Source organism: Molossus molossus, unplaced genomic scaffold (genome assembly GCF_014108415.1).
Source record: "Molossus molossus isolate mMolMol1 unplaced genomic scaffold, mMolMol1.p scaffold_m16_p_4, whole genome shotgun sequence".
In the NCBI taxonomy this organism is placed as follows: domain Eukaryota; kingdom Metazoa; phylum Chordata; class Mammalia; order Chiroptera; family Molossidae; genus Molossus; species Molossus molossus.
The window spans coordinates 46,566,297-46,593,346 of record NW_023425377.1 but is presented as its reverse complement, the minus strand read 5'-3'; the positions used below and the strand labels follow the sequence as shown (position 1 = coordinate 46,593,346).

At 50.0% G+C, this 27,050-nt stretch overlaps 2 protein-coding genes across 5 annotated transcripts; one reads left to right on the top strand and one right to left on the bottom strand.

Moving 5' to 3' along the window:
- The first annotated feature begins 55 nt into the window (after nt 1-55).
- On the top strand, nt 56-23,559 carry CLTB (clathrin light chain B). 3 transcript variants are annotated; one of them, XM_036241762.1, is made up of 6 exons: nt 71-420; nt 3,274-3,320; nt 16,619-16,736; nt 16,932-17,043; nt 20,152-20,205; nt 23,075-23,523. In XM_036241762.1, the coding sequence occupies exons 1-6, from the start codon at nt 234-236 to the stop codon at nt 23,244-23,246; spliced, it is 690 nt and encodes a 229-aa protein (XP_036097655.1). In that variant the 5' UTR covers nt 71-233; the 3' UTR covers nt 23,247-23,523. The 3 variants fall into 3 exon arrangements, with proteins under 3 accessions (XP_036097653.1, XP_036097655.1, XP_036097654.1); XM_036241760.1 differs by lacking the exon at nt 20,152-20,205 and having other exon boundaries at nt 56-420; nt 23,075-23,559; XM_036241761.1 differs by lacking the exon at nt 20,152-20,205 and having other exon boundaries at nt 89-420; nt 16,661-16,736.
- A 1,558-nt stretch (nt 23,560-25,117) lies between these two features.
- Nucleotides 25,118-27,031, bottom strand: HIGD2A (HIG1 hypoxia inducible domain family member 2A). Of its 2 annotated transcripts, none has more exons than XM_036241635.1 (2): nt 26,701-27,026; nt 25,118-26,361 (listed from the first exon to the last, which is right to left on the bottom strand). In XM_036241635.1, exons 1-2 carry the CDS (start codon nt 26,954-26,956, stop codon nt 26,195-26,197), a joined length of 423 nt encoding a protein of 140 aa, XP_036097528.1. In that variant the 5' UTR covers nt 26,957-27,026; the 3' UTR covers nt 25,118-26,194. The 2 variants fall into 2 exon arrangements, with proteins under 2 accessions (XP_036097528.1, XP_036097529.1); XM_036241636.1 differs by having other exon boundaries at nt 26,193-26,302; nt 26,701-27,031.
- Between the last annotated feature and the right edge of the window lie 19 nt (nt 27,032-27,050).

The following is a 27,050-nucleotide window of genomic DNA, read 5'->3' as shown; positions in this document are numbered from 1 at the left end:
GGCCGGTGACATCACAGCATTCCCGTCCCGGCTCCTCCCGCACGCACCGCAGTGACAGGCCAGCCAGGCCCGGTAGCGGAGAGGAAGTGCGGGCCCCTGCGCGGAGCCGGTCTCCGCTGAGGTCCCCTCCCCGGACGCTCGGGTGACAGTGTCGCGGCCGCCGGGCGCAGCGCCGGGCACGCGCCGGGCAGAGCCGAGCGCCAGGCGGACGCTTCAGCAGAGACGCGGGGAAAATGGCTGATGACTTCGGCTTCTTCTCCTCCTCGGAGAGCGGCGCCCCCGAGGCGGCCGAGGAGGACCCGGCGGCTGCCTTCCTGGCCCAGCAAGAGAGTGAGATCGCGGGCATCGAGAATGACGAGGGCTTCGGGGCACCTGCCGGGGGCCAGGCGGCCCTCGCGCAGCCGGGACCTGCGAATGGGGGTGAGTCAGCGTGGTGGCCTGGGAACTGGGGGGCCTAGGGCTCGCACCCGGGTACAGGGCATGCTAGACTGGGCCTCCAAGTCCTGTGGTAGAGCGTAGAGGGCCTGCTGTCCACCAGCCAGGAGCAGGCCTGGGACTGTCATCCCTAGGCCAGCTCCACCACTGCCTGGTTCTGGATTCCAAAACAATCCAACCCTGAGAGTGTGGCCTGGGCCTTCCTGTAGCCTATCGTGGACTCCCAGCTAAGCCCTGAAGGTGCAGGCAGTACAACAGACCTCTCTGCTCCTCAGACTTAGCTTCCTCCTACAGCTGGGAAAGCAGGGGACACTGGGTGTTCTAAGAACTCACAAACTTTCCCTTCTTACAGTGTTAAACCCATTTCAGAGATGATAAAATCGAGGCTCAAAAAGTACAGTACTAAAACAACTAGTAAGTGGGAGAGCAAGGATTTAAATCCCTTTCTGTCAGACTCAGAGCCCTCTCCACCTGACCACACTGTCTTCCACATGCCTAACTCAGAGTTACACACTGGGGCATAATGGATTTCAGTCAAATGTGGTCCTGCCTTCTGGTGTTTTCCAAAGGGGTCCAGGGCTGTTGTAGGTAGCTTCAGACTCAGGGTTTGGGGGCCTGGTCCTTGTAACAGCATGTTTAACAATGTTCCTGCTCTGGTTCTGGCTTAAAGAATAATTTCTTAAAATATGTAGTAAAAAAGTAGATATCACCTTTATAGGTGCATCCAAATAGCCCTTGCTTTCTGTTAATCTTGTCATTTTGGTGGGGGTTAATGGGTCTGTTGGAATAAGTGGTAGCTTCCATATTTTTTAAAAAATGTTTACAAGTAAGGCTCCTTATAGTCGTATTTATATTCATTCAACATTTACTGAGCATCTACTGTATGCAAGTCCCACTAGGGATATAGATATGACTAAGACAGTTCCAGTGGCTTGAGGAGCCTGAAGCATCTCTGTAGCCCCTTGCTATGAGAATTGTAACAAGCTTTTTGTAACATACAAGAAACTGGAGGCCCAGAGAGCTTGAGTATCTAGCAAGTCACATAGCTGTGAGTGACAGATCTGGGACTTGATCCAATCCCAGGCCTCCCAAGTCTGAGCTCCATGCTCTTTCAAATGCTTTGGCAATCTCCCTGGGAGGTGATAGGATGTGGGGGTGAGGAGGGGAGTGAGTCTTTTGTTACCCAGCCAGCCATGGAAGTCTTCTGAAGCAGCAACTCAGCATGGACCCTCACATATCTCAGGGAATTTCCAGGAAATTCCTGTCTGCATTCACACACCAGTATTCATTTGTCTGCAACTCTTCCTTGAAACCATCAGCTCCCCCAGTCTAGCTTGGACTGAGGGAGGCCCTGCTAAAAAGAGCTCAAATCAGAATCCCCTGAGGGAGAAGCAGGTAAAAGTCAGGTAGAGGGCAACCAGAGGCCTTTGGGAGTTGAGCAGGTTGTGGCCTCTCCCAGGACAGTGGCGCTCCAGGGGCTGACATCCTGGATAGGAGGTTCCTTCTCTGGCAAGGGTGGGGCACAGATTGGCCTCATGCCTGAGGTGGCAGGGAGAGAAGCAGGGACATGGCCCTCTGAGGGTCTCCTAGACTCACCCCCCCCCCCCCCGAAGCTGCAAATGCTCAGCTGCCCTTCTGAGTGGGGCATGGGGATCCAGGAGGTATGGCAGGATGGTGGCTCAATAAGTGGCCAGGCAGGATGGAATTGATCTGGCCTTTTAGGCCTAGATGGTGGTGAGCAAGTAATCCCCCCTGACTAGGGCTGAGTGCTAGAAGCCAAGAACATATGCCTTGGCCTGCTGGGAGCTGGGTGGATGCTGGCTCCCACCACCACTGCCATTCAGCACCTCTGAGAGATGACACTCCCGAGTTGAGTACTGTAACGTTGGGTCCTGGGTGCCCCTGGGGAAAGAGGTGTCTGGCGTAGGCCTGAGCCTGAGCCACATTGTCTTTCATCTGGGGCTGGATCTGGGGCCAGCCTGGGCAATGGACACTTTGTTTCCATTCATCACCTTGGGTAGGGCCAGAAGGTTTACTTTTTCACACTCGATTGCTAAACGCCCATCCCAGCTCTGCCTAGTCAGTTCCTGGCAAACCCGTTTACCCTGATGGGCCTCAGTAAGCTCCCAGGAATGTTCTAGATTCTGTCTACTCCTGTTCCAAAAGGGGTCAGGGATCTGAGTGAAACAACACCCACAGATTATGCCCGGGACTTGTGTCTACTGTGCTCCTGTTGTGCTGGCCTCTAACTACGGACATGTGATTATAAATGTGCAACAGCCGAATCAGAAAGCTTTGTGGGAACAGATACTTGTAATTCTGTGTGTGGGTGTGTGTGGTTACCAAAGAGGCTGAAACTTTATCTCCAGAGGAACACTCATGGGACTGAAAGACTGGGGCTCAGAGATTTCCTGAAGGCCAGGGTGGGCCCTGGGCCTGTGGCCGAGGGCCTGAGCCTGGGACTGGTCAGGGTAGAGTAGAGTAGGGTGGTACAACTTCCACTTCGGAGAGGCCAAGTGCACAGACTGGCATCATCCTGAATGGACCCTGGTAATGTAAGGCCCTGGTAGAGAAGGTGCCCTGGGGGAAGATGCTGCCACTCAGGCAGGAGAAGCCCTATCTCAGTTTGAGAATCTATAAAATGGGTTGATAACAACTTCACCACAAAGCTGTGGTGAAAAGTCAAAGGATTGAGTCCAAGGATCCATTACGTCTGTGTTGAGGGGAGTCAATAAACAAATAGCACATAAAGATAGGCTCCGGGCACTAATGTAGAACTATTCCGTGCTTGCTATAAGCTGAGCAATGAGTAATGTTGTCTCCTTGTTCTCTTTCTAGTTGGTTCTGAGGATATGGGGACCACGATCAATGGAGATGTGTTTCAGGTAAGCAAGATTCTGCCTTAGCAGTGGTAGGGAACAACAGCCTGGATCTCACAAACTTATGACCCCATCATCAGTAGGATTAGGGCTTCCAGTCTTCTGTTCACTCCGGTCTGATGCATTGGAATGGGAACACAGAGGTTTTGACATGTAAAAGAGGATGAGGAATAAAGATCACTAGAGACAGGGATTGATGGGGTGTGGCCTCAGTCTGCCCATGGTAATGTCCTGCTTCCAGAGGAATGAATAAAGTGGTCCACAGTGGCATAGACTGAAGGAAACACAGGGACCTGCACATGTTGGCCCTCTCAGGCTGAATTGAGTGGCCATCTCCAACTGGCTAGGCCTTTAACCCAGAGATTCCACTTTTCAGAATTTTCCCTAAGGAAATAACTGAATAAGGACGCCCAGATTATTTGCAGAGTGATGTATAATAGCAGACAAATGAAAATTACCTAAGTGTCCAGCCCTGGGGGCCTGGGTGGGTCATTTGGAAGCCCATGCTGTTGTTAAAAGGAGCAATCAGGCCTTGGACAGTTTTTCTCAGTGGTTAGAGAGCTGGCCCACGGACCAAAGAGTTGCAGGTTTGATTCCTGGTCAAAGAGCTGCAGGCTTGATCCCCGGTTCTGGTCGGGGCCATGAGGGAGGCAGTCAGTTGATGCACATCGATGCCTCTCTCTTTCCCTCCCTTCCTCTCTTCCACTCTATCTAAAAAGCAATGGAACCCTGGCCGATTTTGCTCAGTGGTTAGAGCGTCAGCCCGAGGACCCAAAGAGTCTCGGGTTCCATTCCTGTCAAGGGCATGTACCTTGGTTGTGGTTCATCCCCAGCCCTGGTTAGGATGATGCGGGAAGTGGCCAGTCAATGTGTCTCTCTCACATTAATGTTTCTCTTTCTCTCTCCCTCTCCCTTCCTCTCTCTCTCAAATCAATAAAGAAAAAATATTAAAAAAAAAAGAAGCCCTGGCCGGTTTGGCTCAGCAGTTAGAGCGTCAGCCTGTGGTCCAGAGAGACCTGGGTTCAGTTCTTACTAAGGACATGTACCTTGGTTGCAGTTTGTCCCTGGCCCTGGTTGGGTCGTGCGGAAGGCAACCACTCGATGTGTCCCTTTCACATCGATGTTTCTCTCTCTCTTTCCCCCTCACACTCTATCTGAACAAAAAATGGAAAAATGTCCTGGGGTGAGGATAAAAAAAAAAAAGAAGAAGAAGAAGAAGAAGAAGCAGCATTACTGCCAAAATAAATAAATAAGTAAATAGATAGCAATGGAAAAATATCCTCAGATGAAGAGGGAAAAAAAAGAGCAGTCAGAGCTTTCTGTATTGACATGAAAGGATGCCCACAACATATTAAATGGAAAAGCAGCTTGCAGAATAATATGCACAGTATGGTCCTGCTTTTTATTTTGGGAACATATTTGCACAAAATATCTGAAAGGATGTGTACCAACTGTTAACAGTGGTTACCCCTGACATGGGGGTTGGGGAGGGATAAGAGAAGGGCTTTCACATTCATTGTTTAAAAATCCTTTATAGTGGTCCTATACTGTAAAACACCTAGTAAGGACATTTCTAGTTAAAGACTGCTTCTCTCTGTGCCCACCTAACCCTCCTCCCCTCGGATATATGTAAATTGGTTTAAAAGCACTTAGATTAATGAGTAATTATGTTGTACACCTGAAACTCATATAATACTGTATCTCAACTATACTTCAACTTAAAAAAAGTATTTAGACTTAGAGAATCTGCCCCACAGATGGCATCCCCAGGACCCCACAGATGCAATAGTCCTCGCACACACACACCCGTCACTTTACTTCTTACCTCGCCCTCACTCCCCACAGATGCCTGAGTGAGGTGAAGCCTTCAGTGGTTCAGTGGATGAGCCTTAATTCCCACTGGACTGGGTCAAGGACCCTTGCACCTTCGGCTGTAGCTCTGCAATCTGCTGAGCCCCACCCTGTCCCCTGTAGCCAGCCCTGTTGCCCTGTAAAAGAGCTGGTCTTCTGAATCCTTGTGGGAGAGTGAACAATACTTCCTTATGTAAGAGGGATGGGCTGGTGCCTTACATAGGAAAACTGGCCAAGTCCTGTTTCTGGAAAATTACTTAACTATCTGTGAGCTAGAAAAGTCAGTCTCTAGGGCTTTAGGAATTCGTGTCTCTGTGGGCCTGAGAGCCCCAAATAATCAGCATTGCCTCCTGTTCAGTTTGGTAGATCATTGAGACCCAGGCTGCCCCTGCCCTGAGCACACTGAAAAGGACTTTGCGTGACCCAAAGGTTTGTGTCCTAAAGTGGACCTGGAGCTGGAGATATACTTGGAACTGCAGAAGTAGCTAGAACACTATGAGGAGGATAATAAATTACCCTCCTTTCTATAGATTAGGATCTGAGGCCTTTCCCCCCCATACCCTCTGGCCTCACCTTGTATTGGCGGATCTGAGGAACTCTGTGTCTCCTCCCCAATCTCAGTGTGAACTCACATTCTCACTAGTCCCAATAACTCCAGGCATGTTTCTTTGTAAATTGTTCCACAGCCATGCCCTGGCCGGTTTTGCTCAGTGGTTAGAGCATTGGCCCGCGGACCAGAGAGTCCTGGGTTCGGTTCCTGCTAAGGGCACGGACCTCGGTTGCAGTTTGTCCCCGGCCCCGGTTGGGGTCATGTGGGTGGCAACCAATCAATATGTCTATCTCACATCGATGTTTCTCTCTCTCTCTTCCTCCCTCTCTCCCTCTTCCTCCCTCTCTCCCTCCTGCTCTATCTGAAGATAAATGCAAAAATGTCCTCGGATGAGGATTTAAAAAAAAAATTGTTTCACAGAAATGCCATCCTAGAAGCCATACAGGCAAGAGTGGGTCACAGATGAGGCCCATCTCTCAGAAGCCAGTTCCATCCAGACCTCCTGCCGCTGATCTGGTGCCCTTTGCACCACATCCTGTAGCTGGACTGTGCAGGCAGGTCGAGGGTGGAAGCCCCCCACCCTCCCCAAACCTTTTTAGAATTGAACATAGAGCAGGGTCTGGCTTGTGCCGCAGGGGGAAGAAAGCCTTGAATGCCCAACACTTTCTTTCTTTTTTTTTTTAAATTATTAATATGGTTTTATTGATTTTTTTAGAAGGAGAAGAAGGGAGAGGGAGAGAGTAAAACATCAATGAGAGACAGAACCATAGATTGATCGGCTACCTCCTGCACACCTCCTACTGGGGATCAAGCCTGAAACTTGGGCATGTGCCCTGATCTAGACTGGAACTACTGACTTCTCGGTGCATGGGACAACACTCAACCAACTGAGCCACACTGGCCATGGCACATGCCCAACACTTTCAAGGGTCCTGGGCAGAGCTTTCCTGCTACTTTTGTGTGTGTGGCAGCCTGTGGGCCACTAGGGGGACCAGCTATGAACCTGATTCCCAACAAGGCCTAAGGATAAGCCTGCCCACTCCTATTTCAGTTCCATCTGGCACTGCCAGGAGCAGGGGTAGGAGGCCCCTGCAGCACTCCTTCCTTCTTTCCCCCACACTCCCATCATCCGTCTTTGAGCTACTTAGAGGAATCAACAGCTCAGCTTAGTTTAGTTTTAGCTGGTCAATCCCAAAGACGAAATTGCCTTATCGTCCTGGCTGCCTCTGGAGTCACAGCATGGGTTAAGCCAGCATGATCCATGGAGATGCTCATGTGGGGTTCAGCAGAGGGGTCCCACAGGAGAGGGGTGTCAGGGAGCTGAACTGATTGGAGCCTCCTGCCTTTTGGTCGTGGCCATTTCCAACTCCTTCCCTCTCGAGCTTGGGAGGGTCTCAGAGCATTCCTGCAGCTACTGGTGGGTCCTCCCATGCTGACAGTCACCCTGACAGCTGATCTCCTTTCCTCATTGGGACATTCCTGTGATTAAAGAGACACCCTGCTGTAAACCCCTCCCCGCAGCTCACTAGCAGAGGCAGGGCCAGGAAAACAAGTTCAAAGTGGCCAAAGAAGAGGAGCCAGCAAACAGCTTCCCAAGGACTTTGTCTGCCAGCAACACCAATGTGCTCTACTGGTCATGGTGTAGCATGGCTTGGCACATACCAGGGTTCCATGCAGCAACAGTAAGCAGACAGCCTGCCGGTCCTCTCACGTGCACATCCTGTACAGGTTACAGGGTTGCACGGTATTTGTAACACATGGTCCTCACTTTGCATCCTGAGTGGGATGTTGCTCCTCCCATTTGATAGGTGATGAAACACAAGAAGCCCAGGAAAGGGACTCTCAAAAGTCTTACATCTAGCCCAGCCGGTGTGGCTCATTGGTTGAGCATCGACCCATGCATCAAGAGGTTGCTGGTTCAATTCCCAGTCAGGGCACATGCCCAGGTTGTGGGCCCGATCCCCAGTGGGGGGATGCAGGAGGCGGCCAATCAGTGGGCTCTCATCGATGTTTCTCTCTCTCTCTCTCCCTCTCTCTCCTTTCCTCTTTTTCTAAAATCAATAAAGAAAAAAAAAAATCTTACATCTAGTGAGTGGCAGGAAGGGACTTCAAGCCCAGTCCCTCTGGGACACCAGGCTCTTCCTGCGCCCTCCATTGCTCTGCAGGCTGCCATTCGCTCTTGCATTGAGTCAACTCATGATTGCCACACACTGTACTGGGACAGTGGATGTAGAAGCAAATCCAATATGTGTTTGTTGTCAAAGAACTTGCTTGTGACAGAGCACAGACACCTGGGAAGAAGTAATGGTCGTGCAGGACAGCAAGGGCTCGGAGTCTGGTTCTTACCATGTGTCAGGCCCCACCCAAGAGCTTTACATAACTTAACTCATTTCATCCTTCCAATGTCCCTCCAATGTAGGTTCTGTCATTGTCCCTATTTTACAGATGGGGGTTAAAGTTCACTCTGGTGACACCATTGAGAAGAGCTGGGATTTGAACCAGGTGCTTCACTGAAGTCAGGGAGTGCCAAGGGAGGAAGTGCTGAAAGTGGTGTGGAGGCTGCCCAAGAGGATGTGGGTGGTCCTGGCTGAGGGGAGAGCATGTGCCAAGGTACAGGGCGTGAGACACTCAGTCCAGGGCTCGCCTAGAGCTTGGGGCGCACTGCAGAGAGAGGAGTGCTGGAGGAGCCTGGGGAACCCAAAGTGCAGGGTTGGTGTTCCTGTAGGTGTGGACCAGGTACAGCTGCCAGCCAGAGCATGTTAGTGGGCTGTTCTGCCCATGGACAGTGGTGGCAGAGGCAGGTCCAGTTTGGCCAGGGCCTAAGGCCTGGGGCATAGGCACCTCAGGGCACAATGTGCTTGGAACACACTGAGAAGTGCCCCTGGAAGTGCAGCTGCCCCAGGGGCTAAGAGAAGTACCTGGTGGTCCAAATGCTCTTCAAGGCTGCTCCCCTCCCAGACTGGGGCAGGCTGTGGGGAAAGAATCTGGATGGAGTCGGTCAGCCTGGGCCTTATTTCTGGCTTTTTCCAGCCAGACAACCTTAGTCTAGGCATTGCTCTGAGCTGGGACGGAGCAAGGGGAGGAGGGGGCAGGAGCTCTAATCCTGGAAGACAGATTTATCTGGGAGACAAAAAGTAGGCACACAAATCATGTGAAACAGAAGTGACTTTGGTCCCTATTGGCTGCTTTGTTCACACCGAGAAATTCAGTTTGAATCCCAGCTCTGCCACTTCCTGGCTGGATGACCTTGGGACTTTGCTGCTAGACTTTCCCCACCTGTAAAACGAAGGTAATAAAACCCACTATGTGTGGTGGTAAAGGTAAAAGAGAACTATTTAATTACAAGTTCTCTGCCAGTTTTAAAGCTCTATAACCTGGGAGTCTTCGTTTTAGGTCAGGCTTTGTGGAGATGGTGGGCCCTGAGGAACAGTAGGGTAGACTCTTGCCCAGAGGATCCTTCTAGCCCACCCCTTCCTTAGCAGCTGGTGGCATATCTGCACTTAGAGTTGTCCAGAGGCGCCTGCCCTACATGGCCCTTATGCTGCTGCTCTGGGCCTAAATGCCCTTCCCCCATCTCTTTCTGTCCTACTTTGCCCTCAGGCTAAAATGGCCATGCCCTTCCTTGTTCTCCCTCTTTACCCTGACCTGTGTCACAGCATGTATCCCAGCCATGGTCCTCATTTGTGAAGGACTCCCCCTACCAAGCTCCCGGCTGATGGACTGTCTTGTTCATCTCTGTCCCCAAGCTTGAACATATTAATTTATTCAATAAATAGCCAGGCCCTCACAGTTCTGAACACTATACAGACAGGCAGTCTATTTTCAAGGAGCTCACTTTCCTGGAAGGAGGAGACATCATGAATGCTAAAAATCCTGTCACTTCAGATTGAGATGGGTACTACAAGAAGATAAAATATAGTACATGAACTAACACATTCACAAAAGAAACTGGAGTTGTCTGCAGATGGGATTTGTGTCAGATTGGGCAAGGATCCTGGCAGCTGGCCTCAGGACAGGGCTGTTTTCCCAAGTGAACAGGGTGGGGCTCATCTAACAGCAGCAGCAAGCAGCTTGTGTTCTCTAGATCCGGGCCCTGGAAAGGCCCCTTGAGACTCTCTAAACTTCAGTGCAGTACTGTGCAGGAAAGAGGACTAAGGAATCCCCCCAGAGTGCCCCACCCAAGGGTGGGCCTGACCTGAGGTGCCAGATTACACCACCGGTCCTGGGCCTGCCCCTCCCTCTCCCCCAACAGCGGGAGACTGGTGTGTGCTCCTTCACCCTGGCTGCCAGCACCCCTTGAGCAAACGCTTACAAAGCGCCTCCTCTGAACTGGACACACGCTGGCTCCTGGACCTTCATCCACATAGCCACAGAGCCACGCTTACTGAGCACTGACTGTGCCCAGGACAGTAGGGAAAACACTTGTGTGGGAAGACACTGAACAACGCCAGTATTCATGACAGTTTTGATGAGTGCTTGAAGAAGGGGCACAGCAGCCAAGAAAGGACAGAACAGGGGTTTCTAAGCTACAAACAAGGTTCCACCCTACCCCCTGGAGCGCCTGTTACAGCTGGAGACTTACACTGTTGAAGGTGAAGGCAGTGACAGCACAGAGGGGAAGGGGACAAAATCTGCTTGGAGTGGGAAACTCTCCCAGAGCTTGTGACTTTTGAACTGAAAATTTGTGAGATGGAGTCAGAATTCACCAGCTGGAGAAGGAAGGGAAGACATTTTCAGGCTGATCTCAAAGGTGGCCACAGGAATGGATGGGCTACCTGCAGACAGGAATGCCCAGTGCCTGAGTGGTGGGAAATGGGGCTGGATCACAAAAGGTTGGGTAGGCCAGAGGGGAGCCACAGCCTACTGGGCTGAACTCTCAACCCCAACTCCAGGAGTCCACGCCTCTGGCAGGCGGGGTGGAGAAGTGGGCAGGGCCCTGGTCTAGGAGTCAGAGGCCTAGACTCTGGCCCTGGCTCTGCCACTACTGCATGTCATTTTACCTGGCCTCAGTTTCTTTCTCTATAAAATGGGAATGAATAATAATAATGATACCTACCATTCACTCTTCTAAATGTGTTACAAATATTGTTGCATCAAATTCTCATAACAGCTCTTAGAGGTAGTTTATTATTATTCCCATTTCAGATGAGAAAACTGAAGCCCAGCGAAGTTAAGTTCCCTGTCCTGGCTACATGCACATCTAATAAGGGGCAGAGGTGGGGTTTGAACCCAGACACTCTGGCTGCAGAGTCCAAGTTCTTCACCATATTTCTAGCTGTGGCCATCTTGCCTATCTCAGGGCTGCTTGGTCACTCAGCAAAACTTTATGGAGTATCTACTATGTGCCAGGCACTGTGCTGGGAGGACACAGCAGGGAACAAGACAGACAAGATCCCTGTCATCAAGTGACATTCTGATGGAGGAGACACACATTGGAAAAGTAAACATAAAGTGAGGTCATTTTGGACTGTGTATGTATTATTGGATAACTAAAACTGTAATAGAGATTGGCTTTAATGATAGGAACACAAGGGACTCACTATGTGCCAAGAGATATTAGCAGTTCTTGACATTTATTTTTTAATTTTTTTTTATCCTCACCTGAGGACATTTTTCCATTTTTTGTTCAGATAGAGTGGGAGGGAGGGAGGGAGGAAGAGAGGGGGGGAGAGAGAGAGAGAGAGAGAGAGAGAGAGAGAGAGAGAAACATTGACGTGAAAGGGACACATCGAGTGGCTGCCACCCGCACAACCCAACCAGGGCCAGGGACAAACTGCAACCGAGGTACATGCCCTTAGCAGGAACCGAACCCGGGTCTCTCTGGATCTCAGGCCGATGCTCTAACCGCTGAGCCAAACTGGCCAAGGCAGTTCTTGACATTTTTAAAACTCATTTCATTATGACATTTTAGTTTTTTGTTATATGTCGGGGGTTTTTTTTTCATTGATTTTAGAGAGGGAGGAAGTGAGAGAGAGAGAGAAACACCGATGTGAGAAACATCTATTGTACCCACAACCTAGGTATGTGCCCTGACTGGGAATTTGAACCCACTACCTACTGGTACACAGGACAACACTCCCACCAACTGACCCACACCAGCCAGGGCTAACCCATTTCATTTTTTATCAACCTTAAGGAGTGGATACTCTTATTTGCCTAGGGTCACACAAGGGGAAGGGTTGCTGGCGGAGGGCACTGCAAGTGCAAAGGAGATAGTAGGCATGAGGTTACTTGAGATGTGAGGTTGTTTGAAGTTGTTTTATGGTTTTAAATCATAAAAATCTTAGAAGAAAACAAGCAGGAAAATCTCAGACATTTCTCAAAGCAATATTTTTTTCTAATATATCTCCTCGGGCAAGGGAAACAAAAGAAAAAAATAAATGCTCTGGTCAGTGTGGCTCAGTTGGTTGAGTATTGTCCCATACACCAACAGGTCCCTGGTTTGATTCCTGGTCAGGGCACATGCCTGGGTTTCGGGTTCAATCCCTGGTGAGGTGCATGCAGGAGGCAGCCGATCAATGTTTTGTTCTCACATCAATGTTTATCTCTTTCCCTCTCCCTTCCTCTCTCTCTAAAATCAATACAAAAATATTTAAAAACAAATGGGACTACATGAAACTAAAAACTTTTTGGACTGCAAAGGAAACCATCAACAAAATGAAAAGACAACCCATGAATAGGAGAACATATTTGCTGATACATCTGATAAGGGGTTCATATCCAAAATTTATAAAGAACTTATAAAACTCAACACCAAAAAAACAAACAATCCAATTAAACAACAGGCAAAGGTCCTGAATAGACACTTCTCCAAAGAGGACATACAGAAGGCCAATAGACACATGAAAAGATACTCAACATCACTAATCATCGGAGAAATACAAATTAAGCCACAATGATATATTACCTGACACCTGTGAAAATGGCTATCATCAATAGATCAACAAACAAGTGTTGTCAAGGATGTGGAGAAAGGGAAACCTCGAGCACTGTTGGTAGGAATGCAGATTAGTGCAACCACTGTGGAAAACAATATGGAGTTTCCTCAAAAAATTAAAAATGGAGCCCGGCCGGTGTGGCTTAGTGGTTGAGTGTCGACCCATGCACCAAGATGTCGCTGGTTCGATTCCCGGTCAGGGCATATGCCCAGGTTTTGGGCCAAGTCCCCGTGGGCGGCATGCAGGAGGTGGCCAGTTGATGTTCTCTCTCATTGATGTTTCTGTCTCTCTCTCCCTCTCTCTTCCTCTTTCTCTAAAAATCAATAAAGAAAAAAAATTAAAAATAGAACTGCCTTATGACTCAGCAATTCCACTTCTGGGAATTTATCCAAGGAAACCTGAAATATTCAAAAGAATATATGAACCCCTATGTTCCTTGCACTGTTATTTATAATAGCTAAGATTTGGAAGCAGCCCAAAATGTCCATCAGTAGATGAGTGGATAAAAAAGCTGTAGTATATTTACACAATAGAATACTACTCAACCATAAAAAAGAAGGAAATCTTATCCTTTTTAACAGCACAGATGGACTTGGAGAGAATTATGCTAAGTGAAATAAGCTATTCAGAGAAAGACAAGTACAGTAAAACTTCCATATAACAGACTAACTGAGCCAAGGGGGTGTCCATTAAAGCCGAAAGTCTATTATATAACGTCGATTTTCCTAATGCATATGTTAAAAATTTGAAAAATTTATTTACCTGTTTTATGTATGTTGACACATTTATGTAATTAAAATTAAGTATGTATGAAAAGTTCGCCCGGCCGGTATGGCTCAGTGGTTGAGCATCGACCCATGCACCAAGAGGTCACCAGTTCGATTACCGGTCAGGGCACATGCCCAGGTTGTGGGCCAAATTCCCAGTTGGGGGCATGCAGGAGGCGGCCAATCGATGTTCTCTCTCACCTATGTTTCTAACTCTCCCTCTCCCTTCCTCTCTCTCTAAAATTCAATTAAAAAAAATTTTTTTAAGTTTAATTTCGTAGAAAAGTTTTCTATATGTATTACTGTAATTTTCTTTTATTGAGTTCAGAGAGAAAGGAAGGGAGAGGGAGAGAGAGATAGAAACATCAATGAGAGAGAACATCAATTGGCTGCCTCCTGCATGCCCCCCACTGGGGATCGGGCCCACATCCTGGGGATGTGTCCTGACTGCGAACCGGCAACTTCTTGGTGCGTGTATCGATGCTCAGCCACTGAGCCACACCAGCCGGACAGTATTACTGTAATTTTAAACTTATAATGAATAGGTCTAGTAAAAGGCTGCATTCACCAGTCACCTCAAATAAACAAATGCACATGGCTGGGGTGGGGCTTAGTGCATATTGGAACATCAGTCAGCAGGTGTTAAAGCTTCTGTAGAACCAAGGCAGATGTGCTCAGTGGTTAGGATGTCAGGCTGCACACTGAGCAGTCATGAGTTTGATTCTCAGTCAAGGCCACGTACCTCGGTTGCAGGTTAAATCCCTGGCCCAGGTTGAGCCACGTGCAGGAAGCAACCAATCAATGCATCTCTCACACATTGAAGTTTCTCTTTCTCTGTCGCTTCCCTTCCACTCTCTAAAAATCAATGGAAAAATTATCCTTGGGTGAGGATTAACCAAAAAACAAACAAACAAACAAAAACTTGCTGCAGAAAGTCACACCACTCGACAACAGAACCAATAGAACCAGTTACCAAGTGCTGCAGCATGATCATGTGCTAATCATTCACAGAACATTGTTTATGAGCAGTGACTCTTGGGTTTAAATATATAGACTATAGCCCTGGCCAGTTTGGCTCTGCAGTTAGAGCGTCAGCCCGCGGACCAGAGAGGCCTGGGTTCGGTTCCCTCTAAGGGCACGTACCTTGGTCACAGTTTGTCCCTGGTCCCAGTTGGGGTCGTGTGGGTGGTGACCAGTCAATGTCTCTCTCTCTCACATCAATGTTTCTCTCTCTCTCTCTTCCTCCCTCTCTCCCTTCCACTCTATCCAAAGATAAATGCAAAAAAAAAAAAAAAAAAAGATCCTCTAGTGAGGATAAAATATATATAAATACATATATATTTGCACACACTATAGCTGTAGATATGTAATATTTATTTATGTCAGTGAAATTACTACAGTGATTTTTCCAACATATGGCTTACTTGTTAAAATTTGTTAAAAATAACAGTGGGTGAGCCCTGGCCAGTGTGGCTTGGTTGACCATTGTCCTGTTTACCAAAAGGTCTCCAGTTTCTCTCCCTCTCCCTTCCTGTCTCTCTAAAATAAATTTTTTTTTTTTTTGCTGCCCTGGCCAGTTTGGCTCAGTGGTTAGAAAGTCGACTCTCATACCGAAGAGTTGCATGTTCGGTTCCCATCAAGGTCATGTACCTCGGTTGTGGTTCCATTCCGGCCCTGGTCGGGGTGGTGCAGAAGGCAACCAGTTGATGTGTCTCTCTCACATTGATGTTTCTCTCTCTCTCTCTCTCTCACCCCCTTCCTCCCTCCCACTCTATCTTAAGATAAATGGAAAAGTATCCTCAGGTGAGGATTAAAAAAATAAATAAAAATAAAAATAGATAAATAAATAAATACAATTTTTTTTCCTCACCCGAGGACATTTTTCCATTTTTTGTTCAGGTAGAGTGGGAGGGAGAGAGAGGAAGAGAGAGAGAGAGAGAGAGCGAGAGAGAGAGAGAGAGAGAGAGAAACATTAACGTGAAAGGGACACATCGAGTGGCTGCCATCCGCACGACCAACCAAGGCCGGGGACAAACCGCAACCGAGGTACATGCCTTTAGCGGGAACTGAACCCGGGTCTCTCGGGACCGCAGGCCGACGCTCCAACCACTGAACCAAACTGGCCAGGGCTAAATACAATTTTTTTAAAAGGTTCCAAATACAATTTTTTTAAAAGGTTCCTCACCCATTGACTTTTTAAAAAAATATATGTTTTTATGGGTTTTTTAGAGAAAGAGGAAGGGAAAGAGAGATAGAAACATAGATGGGAGAGAGAAACATTGATCAGCCGTCTCCTGCATGCCCCCTGCTAGGGATCAAGCCTGAAACCTGGGCATGTGCCCTGAACAGGAATTGAACTGGGACCTCTCAATCCATGGGATGACACTCAATCCACTGAGCCACACTGGCTGGATGGACAAATCTTTTTTTTTTTTTTCAATTTAAATAAAGAAAGGTCACCGGTTCGATTCCTGATCAGGGCATATGCCCAAATTGCAGGTGTGGCCCCTAGTCGGGGTGCATATGAGAGGCAGCCAATCATGTTTCTCTCTCACATCTATGTTTCTCTCTCTGTCTGTCTCTGTCTCTTTCCCCCTTTCCCTTCTTCTATCTAAAAGTAAAAAATAAAATAAAATAAAATAACAGTGGGCACTCTCCCTTTAGGGAGCACCCCCATGCTGTTCTCTTCTCCCTCTTCTTCTTCCACACATCTCCTAAACTCCAAGGGACCCCAGGAGACTTGCAATCAGGGGAGCAATAGGCAGCAGCAGCTAATCCCAGCTAACCCCCTAAACCTGTCTCCAAGGCTCCCTTTTTTCTGACTTCCCAGTGAGCTAAAGCAGCCATGCTTAGGGCTCTCCTGTTGCTTCTTCTATGCCCTTCCTCATTTTACTGTTCTAAGTGTGTTTTTGCTGCAGTCAATAAACTCTTGTTCGCTTTTCTGCAAAAAAAAAAGGGGGGGGGTAAATAAATGGTGATGGAAGGAGACTTGACTGGGGGTGGTGAACACACAATACAGATGATGTGTCAGAATTGTGTACCTGAATCCTATAGAATTTTGTTAACCAGTGCCACCCTAATAAATTCAATAAAAAAGGGGAAAAAAATGTGAAGGAGGTGTCCTAATCCTTGGGCAGCAGAGACCAAAGGGTGGATGGATGGTCTGAGTACATAGCTAGCTGTGTGCTTGTGTCCTAGGAGGCTAACGGCTCAGCTGATGGCTATGCTGCCATTGCCCAGGTCGACAGGCTGACACAGGAACCTGAGAGCATCCGCAAATGGAGAGAGGAGCAGAGGAAACGACTGCAAGAGCTGGGTGAGGGCAGGGCAGAGGCTGGGTTGGCTGTTTGGAACATGGTGAGAGGTGGGGAAACTTTAAGGTATATGGCCCCCACAGTGTGGAAGTTGTGTAAGGATGGGCACTGGGGGCAAAGGGAGAAGCAGCTGGGGCAGCTGTGTCCCTCATGTTCCTACTGGAAAGCTGCCACTCATTCACCTGTTGTGGTTGCAGATGCTGCCTCCAAGGTGACAGAACAGGAGTGGAGGGAGAAGGCCAAGAAGGATCTGGAGGAGTGGAACCAGCGCCAGAGTGAACAAGTGGAAAAGAACAAGATCAACAACCGGTAATAAATGCTATGGGGACAGGAGGGGACTATGGGGACATGAAGGGGCTATGGGGACAGGAGGGGGGCTATAGGGACAGGAGGGAGGCTCTGGGGATATGAGGGGACTATGGGAACAGGAGGGGGGCTATGGGAACAGGAGGGGGCAATGGGGACAGGAGGGGGCAATGGGGACAGGAGGGAGGGTATGGGGACAGGAGGGGGCTATGGGGACAGGAGGGAGGGTATGGGGACCGGAGGGAGGGTATGGGAACAGGAGGGAGGGTATGGGAACAGGAGGGAGGGTATGAGGACAGGAGGGAGGGTATGGGGACAGGAGGGAGCAATGGGGACAGGAGGGAGGGTATGAGGACAGGAGGGAGGGTATGGGGACAGGAGGGAGCAATGGGGACAGGAGGGAGGGTATGAGGACAGGAGGGGGCTATGGGGACAGGAGGGAGGGTATGGGGACAGGAGGGAGGGTATGGGGACAGGAGGGAGGGTATGGGGACAGGAGGGAGGGTATGGGGACAGGAGGGAGGGTATGGGGACAGGAGGGAGGGTATGGGGACAGGAGGGAGGGTATGGGGACAGGAGGGAGGGTATGGGGACAGGAGGGGGGTATGGGGACAGGAGGGAGGGTATGGGGACAGGAGGGGGTATGGGGACAGGAGGGAGGCTATGGGGACAGGAGGGAGGGTATGGGGACAGGAGGGAGGGTATGGGAACAGGAGGGAGGGTATGGGAACAGGAGGGAGGGTATGAGGACAGGAGGGAGGGTATGGGGACAGGAGGGGGCTATGGGGACAGGAGGGAGGGTATGGGGACAGGAGGGAGGGTATGGGGACAGGAGGGAGCAATGGGGACAGGAGGGAGGGTATGAGGACAGGAGGGGGCTATGGGGACAGGAGGGAGGGTATGGGGACAGGAGGGAGGGTATGGGGACAGGAGGGGGCTATGGGGACAGGAGGGAGGGTATGGGGACAGGAGGGAGGGTATGGGACAGGAGGGAGCAATGGGGACAGGAGGGAGGGTATGAGGACAGGAGGGGGCTATGGGGACAGGAGGGAGGGTATGGGGACAGGAGGGAGGGTATGGGAACAGGAGGGAGGGTATGGGAACAGGAGGAGGGTTAGGGGACAGGAGGGAGGGTATGGGGACAGGAGGGGGCTATGGGGACAGGAGGGAGGGTATGGGAACAGGAGGGAGGGTATGGGAACAGGAGGGAGGGTATGGGGACAGGAGGGAGGGTATGGGGACAGGAGGGAGGGTATGGGGACAGGAGGGAGGGTATGGGAACAGGAGGGAGGGTATGGGGACAGGAGGGAGGGTATGGGGACAGGAGGGGGCTATGGGGACAGGAGGGAGGGTATGGGAACAGGAGGGAGGGTATGGGGACAGGAGGGAGGGTATGGGAACAGGAGGGAGGGTATGGGGACAGGAGGGAGGGTATGGGGACATGAAGGGGGTATGGGGACATGAGGGAGCTATGGGAGGAGCATGAAAGGTCTATGGGGACATGGAGTGTTTATGGGAACATGAGGGCAGCTATGGGGGCAGTGAGAGGAGCTATAGTATATCTAGAGAATGGGTGATTTGGTGCAGGAACATAGAGAAAGGAGAAATGCCCGGGACTACTTCATTGGTTGCCTGTGGAGTTCGGAGGCCTGAACTCTGAAGAGCTGATACAGTTACACTCCCACCTCCTCACCACAACAGAGAGAAGCAAGTTCTGTACTCAGCAGGAGTCCCAGGTCCCTGGGATGTGAGCTAGACTGTACTGAGGCTCAACAGTTAGGCCTGGGCCTTCCGTGGCGAGTTAAGTGTCACAGAGAGCACAAGCCTGGCTGGGCATGAAGAACCAATCTGGGTGTGGAATTTTGTTGCTTGTAGTACTTCAACCCAGAGTGGCTACAGTACTAAAGGAAATGAGTGGCCTGTATACCTGGAATGGCACGGGTAGGACAGTAGGTACAGTGGGCTCAGGGGCTGAAACAAAGTCAGTTGGCACCACCTTTACTGTCCCTAAGCTCTTCGTTCCTCTATGGTGCCTTCTCTTGGACACACACTCCTGGGATGGAGGTGAAGGTGGCTACCAGTAGCCCCAGGCTTCTGCTCTATTCACTTGGCAACTTCAGTGAAAATAAAATAGCCTCTTGCTCCCAGTAGCTCCAGCTAAGCCCTTGACCTGGCCCTCTTTGGTGGGGCATGGGTCAGGCCCAGTGACTGGCCCAGAGGGAAGGACTCTCTGATGGACCCAGCTTGGGTAATAGTCCTATTCCTTGCATTGTGCATGGAGTCATTCCTACCCAAACCACAGGGACTGAATTTGGGGCAGCCTGATCCTGCAAAGGACAATCAGAGTGTCCTTCCTGGAAGAAGGATGAATGCTGAGCAGGTAAAGACAGCAAATGCCACTAAACACTTTTGTGGAAATGGTCACAGAGCATTTCTGAGATGCTTCCCAGCAGCCTAGCCTTTGAGGCTGTGCCCTTCAAGGTACCAGGCCTGCCAGGAAGGCTACCACACTAGTGTTCAAGAAGCTGTTGCATGCCAGGCTATAGGCTGGGTACCAGGAAGACAGATGAGAAGGACCCAATTTGTATCCTCAGAGCTCAGAGAGAAACACGTGTCCAGCTGAACTCAATAGTAGGGCCTTTTCAGGAAGGCTGTGGAAGCAAGGGAGGAACCTGTGTGTCTGGGGAACTGGGCTTTGGAGGATGATTAGGAGTTCACCAGGAAAAAGAGGGCAGGGATAGGGGAGAAAATCTAGACCAGAGGACAGAATGATAAGAAAGAAAGGACATGTGTCTGGGGCAGCAGGGAGTCAGGCAGCGGGATAGAGGTAACCTGTCTTGGGTAGACATGGGTGGTGGGGTGCCACTGAAGGCTTGTGAACAGGAGGAGTAATATGATCAGGGCTGTGTTTTAGAAAAGGCACTTGGATGGGCGGGTGAAGGATCCCTGCTCTCCTCTCTGGGCTGTGGATAGTTGCTGCACCTTCCAGAGCTGTGCTTCCTAATACCTCTTGACCTGGAGGTACTAATGCTGTCTCTCTTTCTCTTTAACCCTCTGACCGACTGTCTGTCTTGCCATCTCGTCTTCCCCCACCTAACCCTTTCCCTTAAGGATCGCTGACAAAGCATTCTACCAGCAGCCAGATGCTGATATCATCGGCTACGTGTACGTGTGTCTCCTCTGCTCCTCTGTCTGGGGGAGCTGGAAAGGGCGAGGCCCCTGTGTATGGCTGGCACCGTTTCTTGAGTCTCCTGCTTGTGGGGTATAAGAGTGCGGCTGGGCGAGGTGGCGGGGTGGGGCAATGACCAGAGCAAGTGAATCTCCAATCAGTGCAGCACCTCCACCACTCCAGCAAATGCTTATTGAGGCCTATTCTGCATGGAGGCAGCTTTGCTAAATCCAGGCAGAGAAGAGAAAGAATGCTCTAGACATGCCTGGGTAGGAAGGATGAATGGCAAAGCAGCCCAACTCCTTCCCAAAGAGATGCCTCTTGGGGGTGTGAGGTAGGGTGAAGAGGTCTTCTGTTGAACAAAGCAAACATTGAGTGCCAGTTGCTGGAGGCACAAAGAAGAGAACTAGGAGCACATCTCTCCCCTTCCGCTGCCCCAAATGCACTACTCCTTCTTAGAGCTTCTACCTATTTGGTCATGCCCCCTGCCCTGACCACCACAGGGCCCTCACATGTGTTTGGGGTCTAGTTGGTACTGTGACTAACCTAGAATAGAGATGGTAGAGGTTCCCTCTCATGTCACCTCCATTGGTTGACAGCGACACCTAGGGTTGTGTTGGGGATTGTGAAGCTGAAGGAAAAAATACAGTGAAGAGTGAGGTCGGCCGGCCGAGTATTGGCGGTTCTGGCCACACTCTTGGCAGGCCTCTGATGCCCTCTGTCTGACTAAAACGTCTGTTACAGAGCCCAGGACACCCCAGAGTAACAGCCTTTCACTCCTACCTTCCATCCACTCTCCCAGCTGTTCAGTCCTTATAGGTAACTACCCAGTGCCAGTCTCTGGTCAGACAGGAATAAGACACACAAGGTCCACACCCCCAAGTTGCTCACAGTCAGGAGTATGTGATAATAAGAGCTGTGTGGAAGGACACACAAAGGTCTGGAAGCCACCTTCTGCTGTGGGAGCCAGGGCAGGTTTCAGGGATGTGGGACCTTCAGCTGAACCATAAAGTAGGAGGAGGAATGAGTAGGTGGGAAGGGTGACCAGAGGAGAAGGGCATCCTAGCTGGCAGAAGCTGCTGGGGCAAAAGTGATGAGATAGGACATAGCAGCCTGTGGCTACAGGCTGTGGAGGTGGGGATGAGCAGAGAAGTTCAGCTTGGGGCCAGCTGCAAAAATGCTTGTTGTGCCAGGCCAAGAAGCTTGAACTTGATCCTGAAGACAGCAGGGTGCCACAGGAGATTTCAAGCAGGAGAGTGGGGATGGCAGAGGGACATCAGTGCTGGGGGTGGTTAGTGCTCCTGTTGCACCCCAGAAAATGGCTTAAGGAGCATGCAAGGGAGTCCTAAAGAGGAAGTGCAGACCAGTACTTTCCAGACTTTCATGTGCCTGTGAAATACCAGAGTATCTTGTTAAAATGAGGATTCTGATTCAGTAGGACTTAGGCGAGGCCATGATTCTGCACTTCCAAGTTCCATGGTGATGCCCATGCTGCAAGCCCACTCACAACACTTTGAGCTGCAAGGTTAGTGGGAGCCTCTTGACCCAGAAGGACAGCTCCTAGGAAAGCTTACTTTAGCCCTCTGGATATCCAACTCTGCACAGCAGTCAACATCTGCCTAAGCTTGCACACACCTGCCATCTACTTAGATTGTCAGGCCACTCAGATCACCAAGATGGGGCTGTGATCCTCACTTTACAGGTTAGGTAGTGAGCACAAGGCACATAAGCAAGATGAGTGTGGAGGGGCCAGGTCACCTGATCATGGACCAGACAATCCTTGGCACAGCCCATGTGGACCACCTGGAGAGCTCTCCACCATCTGCCAGTGCCTGGTCATGCTTGAGATGCAAAGGGCGTTTCCCAGGAGAAAGGGGGTTTTTAGGGATCGTTGATAGCCCAACTGGATAAAAACCCAGCCCTCTCCACCTAACAATCCTTTATTGTCTTTCGCTTAACAATGCCCACATTTAGGTTTTGTCTACTAAACTTTATTAACTATAATTTGTTTCTCCATTGTTCCTTTATCAGTGGCTTCTATACCTGTCAGCTAGAACTTCTAATAAAAAAGCCACCAGTAGTCATCCTAACTTTACCCCAACTAAAAGCAAAGACTTAAATAAATGGAGTTCTAACACTATGACTCAATAGATAAGCTGCTCTGGGCTAAAACAAGCTCTGCCATCAAACATGCTGGGACCTGGTGGATTCTATGCCCACCACCACTCCACTGACGCACATGGAAGTATTGAGAGTCTGGCTTTGAATATCCCCTTTAACCGAGTTTTCTATGAGTGTCTGACCACAACCCTTTTCTGGAGAACACTTGGGGTCCACAGAACATTGAGGCAATGCTAGAACCAGGTACTTCGGTTGTGTTGTTAGTCAGTGGCTGAGGTACCACATTAGTTTCTCCACTGGCCATTAGGTGTCAGGAGCCACAGGTGGGGAACTCTTGATGGAGAGGTAATGACCAAACAGTGCCTAGGCTGGGGCAAAGGTGGAGGAGGGATAGGAGGAAGCTTTAGCTGGGGTGGCAAGGAAAGACCTCTGAGGAGGTGAGGCCTGCACTCAGCCCTGAATGACAAGAAGCAACAAGCCGTGAGCCGCAGGTCTGGGGGAAGAGCATTCCTGGAAGAGGTGACAAGTGCAGAGGCCCTGAGTTAGGACCAAACTAGGCTTCCTCTGATGCCAAGGCTGTTCCTGGGGCCCGAGGTCAGAGGGCACAGGGCTGGGGAGGACACCTCTGGACAAAGTACCCCAGAGTAGGCTGGGCAAAGCAGCCTTGCTCAGTGTGGGCAGACCATCACTGATTCAGGGGCAAGGCAGACAACTCTGAGACCTCTGTCTTCTCTCCACCTGCAGGGCATCTGAGGAGGCTTTCGTGAAGGAATCCAAGGAGGAAACCCCAGGCACAGAGTGGGAGAAAGTGGCCCAGCTGTGTGATTTCAACCCCAAGAGCAGCAAACAGTGCAAAGACGTGTCCCGCTTGCGTTCTGTGCTCATGTCCCTGAAGCAGACACCGCTGTCCCGCTAGGTGCCTGCCACAAGCATGGCCACAGAGCATGGGCAGGGTTGAAGAAGAGAAGGAGCAGCTGCTTCAGCCAGTGGTTGGAGGGAGGATCCTTCAGCAGCTGCTCCACACAACCTACTCCCTTTCTCCCCATCTCCCGGGACTGTGAAGGGAACCCTGGCCCCTCACCTCATTTTCTCTTGGCCCTAAGTCCCAGCCCCTCACACTGCCTCTAGTCCACAAAATTGTGACTGTTCCTCCTGATGTATTTTTTTTCTTGGCTTAAAGGGTGTGTTGTTAACTCTTTCTACACTTATTCTCATTTCTCTGGAAGCCACAAGTGGTGTCAGGGTTCAGTTTGTGTTTGGAATTTTCCCAGCATGGCCTTGAGAGATGAGACTCTTCACTCAGGAGCTCCCAGCATGAAGTGGGTGTCCCAAGCTGTCTGCTGCCTCCACCCACAGAAAGACAATCTCAAGATGCGTTTGCAACCCTGCTCTTTTCTGTCTTTGAACAATCCTGTGATAGCGATTCTGTTTTTGTCACACAGCCAAAGACACCAAGGCTCCCAGATGATAGTGGCTTGAAGTGAGGGAAGAGGCCACACCAGAGGTTCCAGTGGAGGCTCATCTAAGCCTGGCTGGGAGGCTGGTGAAGGTAGCCCTGGCAGGTCCCCTTCCTTGGGATTGGCCGGGGGCCCTCAGGTGGAGGGCCCACTGCTCTCCCTCCTGCAGATGTGCCCCTCTGTGGATTTGGGATAAAGATCAGTGACCACGCCTTCTTCCTCTTCAGCAGAGGTTGCAAACAGGTTACATAAAAAAATCTTGTGACCTGCACAGTGTTTTAAAAGATTTAGCTGCCAGCCATATTAGTTTCCTAGAGCTGTCATAACAAAGTCTGGCTTAGTATAAGAGATTGTCTCCCTCTTCTGGAGGTCAGAAATCTGAATCCAGGTGTCAGCAGGGCCACGGTCCCTCTGATGGCACTAGGAAGAATATTTCAACTTCTCTTCCAGCTTCTGGCCACCTCAGATGTTCCTTGGCTTGTAGATGCCTCAGTACAATCCTGAGTTCATCTTCACATGGTCTGTCCTCTGTGTGTGTGTGTGTGTGTATGTCATTGTCCAAACCTCCCCTTTTTATAAGGACCCCAGTCATATTGGATTAGGGCCCATCTAATCTCATTTTAATTTAACCACCTCTATAAAGACCCTATTTCCAAATATGGTCACATCTGAGGTACTGGGGTTAGGACTTCAATGTATTTTTTTGGAGGAATACAAAAATGCCTGCATTTATAAAAAAGTGACCATCCCCTTTAGAAGTGCCACATTCCTCACCAATCCATATCTGTTCCTTGAATCTCGAGGCAAAGGGACACCACAATGTATTGCTCTACACTCATAATCTTTGCCTTACGCTGAAAGACCATAGTGTGGGCAATCAACTCAGTTGACCCTGGTCATACACTGCTCCATTTAGAAATCTGGAGCCTTTCAGGGTACTCAAGAAGTGGTTGTGTCTTCTTTACTTTCTCTTTTCCCTTCTGGCAGCCTGAAGCTGGTGTTGAAACTGATGGAGTTACACATAAAAGGAACCTGGATCCAAATCAACACTTTAGAGCTGACCACAGACGAGGAACACCTGTTTTACTTTATTTAATAATTTTTCCATTCAGTTTTTTTTCTTTATTTAGAGAGAGAGAAACATCGATGAGAGAGAACATTGATGGCCGCCTCCTGCATGCCCCCGCACCCCCCCCGGAATTTGGTCCACAACCTGGACATGTGCCTTGACCAGGAATCAAACTGGTGACCTCTTGGTGCATGGGTCGATGCTCAACCATTGAGCCACACCAGCCAGGCAGGAACACCTGGTTGAGAGTGCACATAAAAGCAACAGTCTTGGGTAGCCTCTCTTCTAGAGTTTGTTCAGGTCCCCATTACTTCTTTCTTCCTTAACTCTTAGACACTAGGTACATACTCAGGCTAGGTCAGAGCAATGATGACAGGCTTCGAGACTGTTATCTTTCCACTATACCAGGCTGCTTCTGAGCCTGTTTTCTGTTGCAAGAACCATGCCAGGATGGTCTAAATTAGTGGAGTCTTACGTGTTCTCAGGAAGTGGAGTGAGGAGCAGAAGCACAGTGGAGGGCTGGAACCCTTGCCTCTGACAGGACCATGGCAAGCCTCATCTGAAGGCAGGTTTTTCTTTTTCTACTGCATGTTTGTAAATAGTTGGAAAGTCCCCCCTCCCCCCAACAATATCACTCTAGGGAATCTACTTTCCAACAGATGAAAAGTTTGTGAATCATTAGATCACATGATTTCTAAGGGCCCCTGCAGTCTTTAGTTTATTTCTCCTAAAACCAAAGACCAAAAACTTTGAGAATGAATTCATGACACTACAAGTGGAGTCTTTGGTGTTCTCAGGAGGTGGAGTGAGGGGCAGAAGCACAGTGGAGTGCTGTAACCCCTGCCTCTGACAAGACCACAGCAAGCCTCATCTGAAGGCAGGCTCTTCTACTACAAGTTGGAAAATTGTTGGAAAGCACCCCCTCAACAACCTCCCCCAATATCACTCTAGGGAATCTATTTTCCAGCAGATGGAAAGTTTGTGAATCAAGAGATCATATGATTTCTAAGGGCCCCTTTAGTTTGATTCTCTTAAAACCAAAGACCAAAAACCTTGAGGGTGAGCCCGAGAATGAATTCATGTAACTACAAATGGTTTAGAGTTTATTAAGTAGAGCGTGGATAAAGTGCAGCAGACATAGATGTATGCAACACCCAAATGGAACCGAACCAGAGATTCCTTAAAAAAAAATCTGTCAGTTACTCAATTGGCCATTTCCTCCCCGACTGGCACAGGGGCTTGTCAGGGGAGATGAGGGAATAAGTTCAGTGGCAGGATCGGTGGTTGCTCCTGGGGTGGGAATGATCTCCGGGGAGCTTTCAAGGTCAGGCTGTGGGCTCAGGGTCTAGACTTCAGAGCGGATACTGCCAGACCCACCAAGATGGCTGCGACCGTGAAGCCCTGGGCGGCGATCCGGGTGCGCATCATGAGCTGGGAACGCTGGCTCTGACCCCGGTGGAAGCAGTAGAGGCCATAGGTAAGGGCGGCCGCCGTGCCCAGGCAGCCTGAGGAGGGTAGAAAGCGGGTGGGGTGGCAAATCCAGAAGCCCCTCCTCGCTTTGGAGCTTCTTTCGCCTGAGTCGAGATCTCAGAAAAGGAGCGAGTCTGGGGTTAAGAGGGGTTGGTCCGGGCAGGGTCCTCGGAGTTACAGAGTCCGCCCCATCCACCACCAAATCCCGCTCGGCTCCTGCTCCAATGTGGTTCATCCCTCACTGCCCCGCCTCTTCGCCACAGCTCTGGTCATTCTCATTCCGGTGTCCCCATGGCGTCCCCGGTCCTTCCCTATTTCGTTCCCTCCCGAAAGCACTGTCTTCTCCCTCTACAGTTCCTTCAATACCCGCTTACCTATGGGTACCATTGGGTTCTCGCGAGTCTTGCGAAGGAACTTTTCCTTGAAGCTTTCCGGATTGCCGTAGACACTGGGGCTAAAACCTTCAATGACTGGGGGCTGCGACGGTGCCTCTGGAGTGACAGGGCCTGGAGTCGTCATGTCTGGGGCAACAGCAGCCGGAGAAAATGGGGACACTAAACTCCACCTCCTGGTGAGGTCATGAAAGGGGGCGGAGAAAAGGACATTATTGAGCGTTGTACGCAGGCGCATCCGTTCATCGCGTCCTGGGAGTCGTAGTAGTTGGCGTGGTATCGCGACGTTTCCGAAAAAGTCCGCCAAGTCCTGCGAGTGCCGGAGGGAAGGA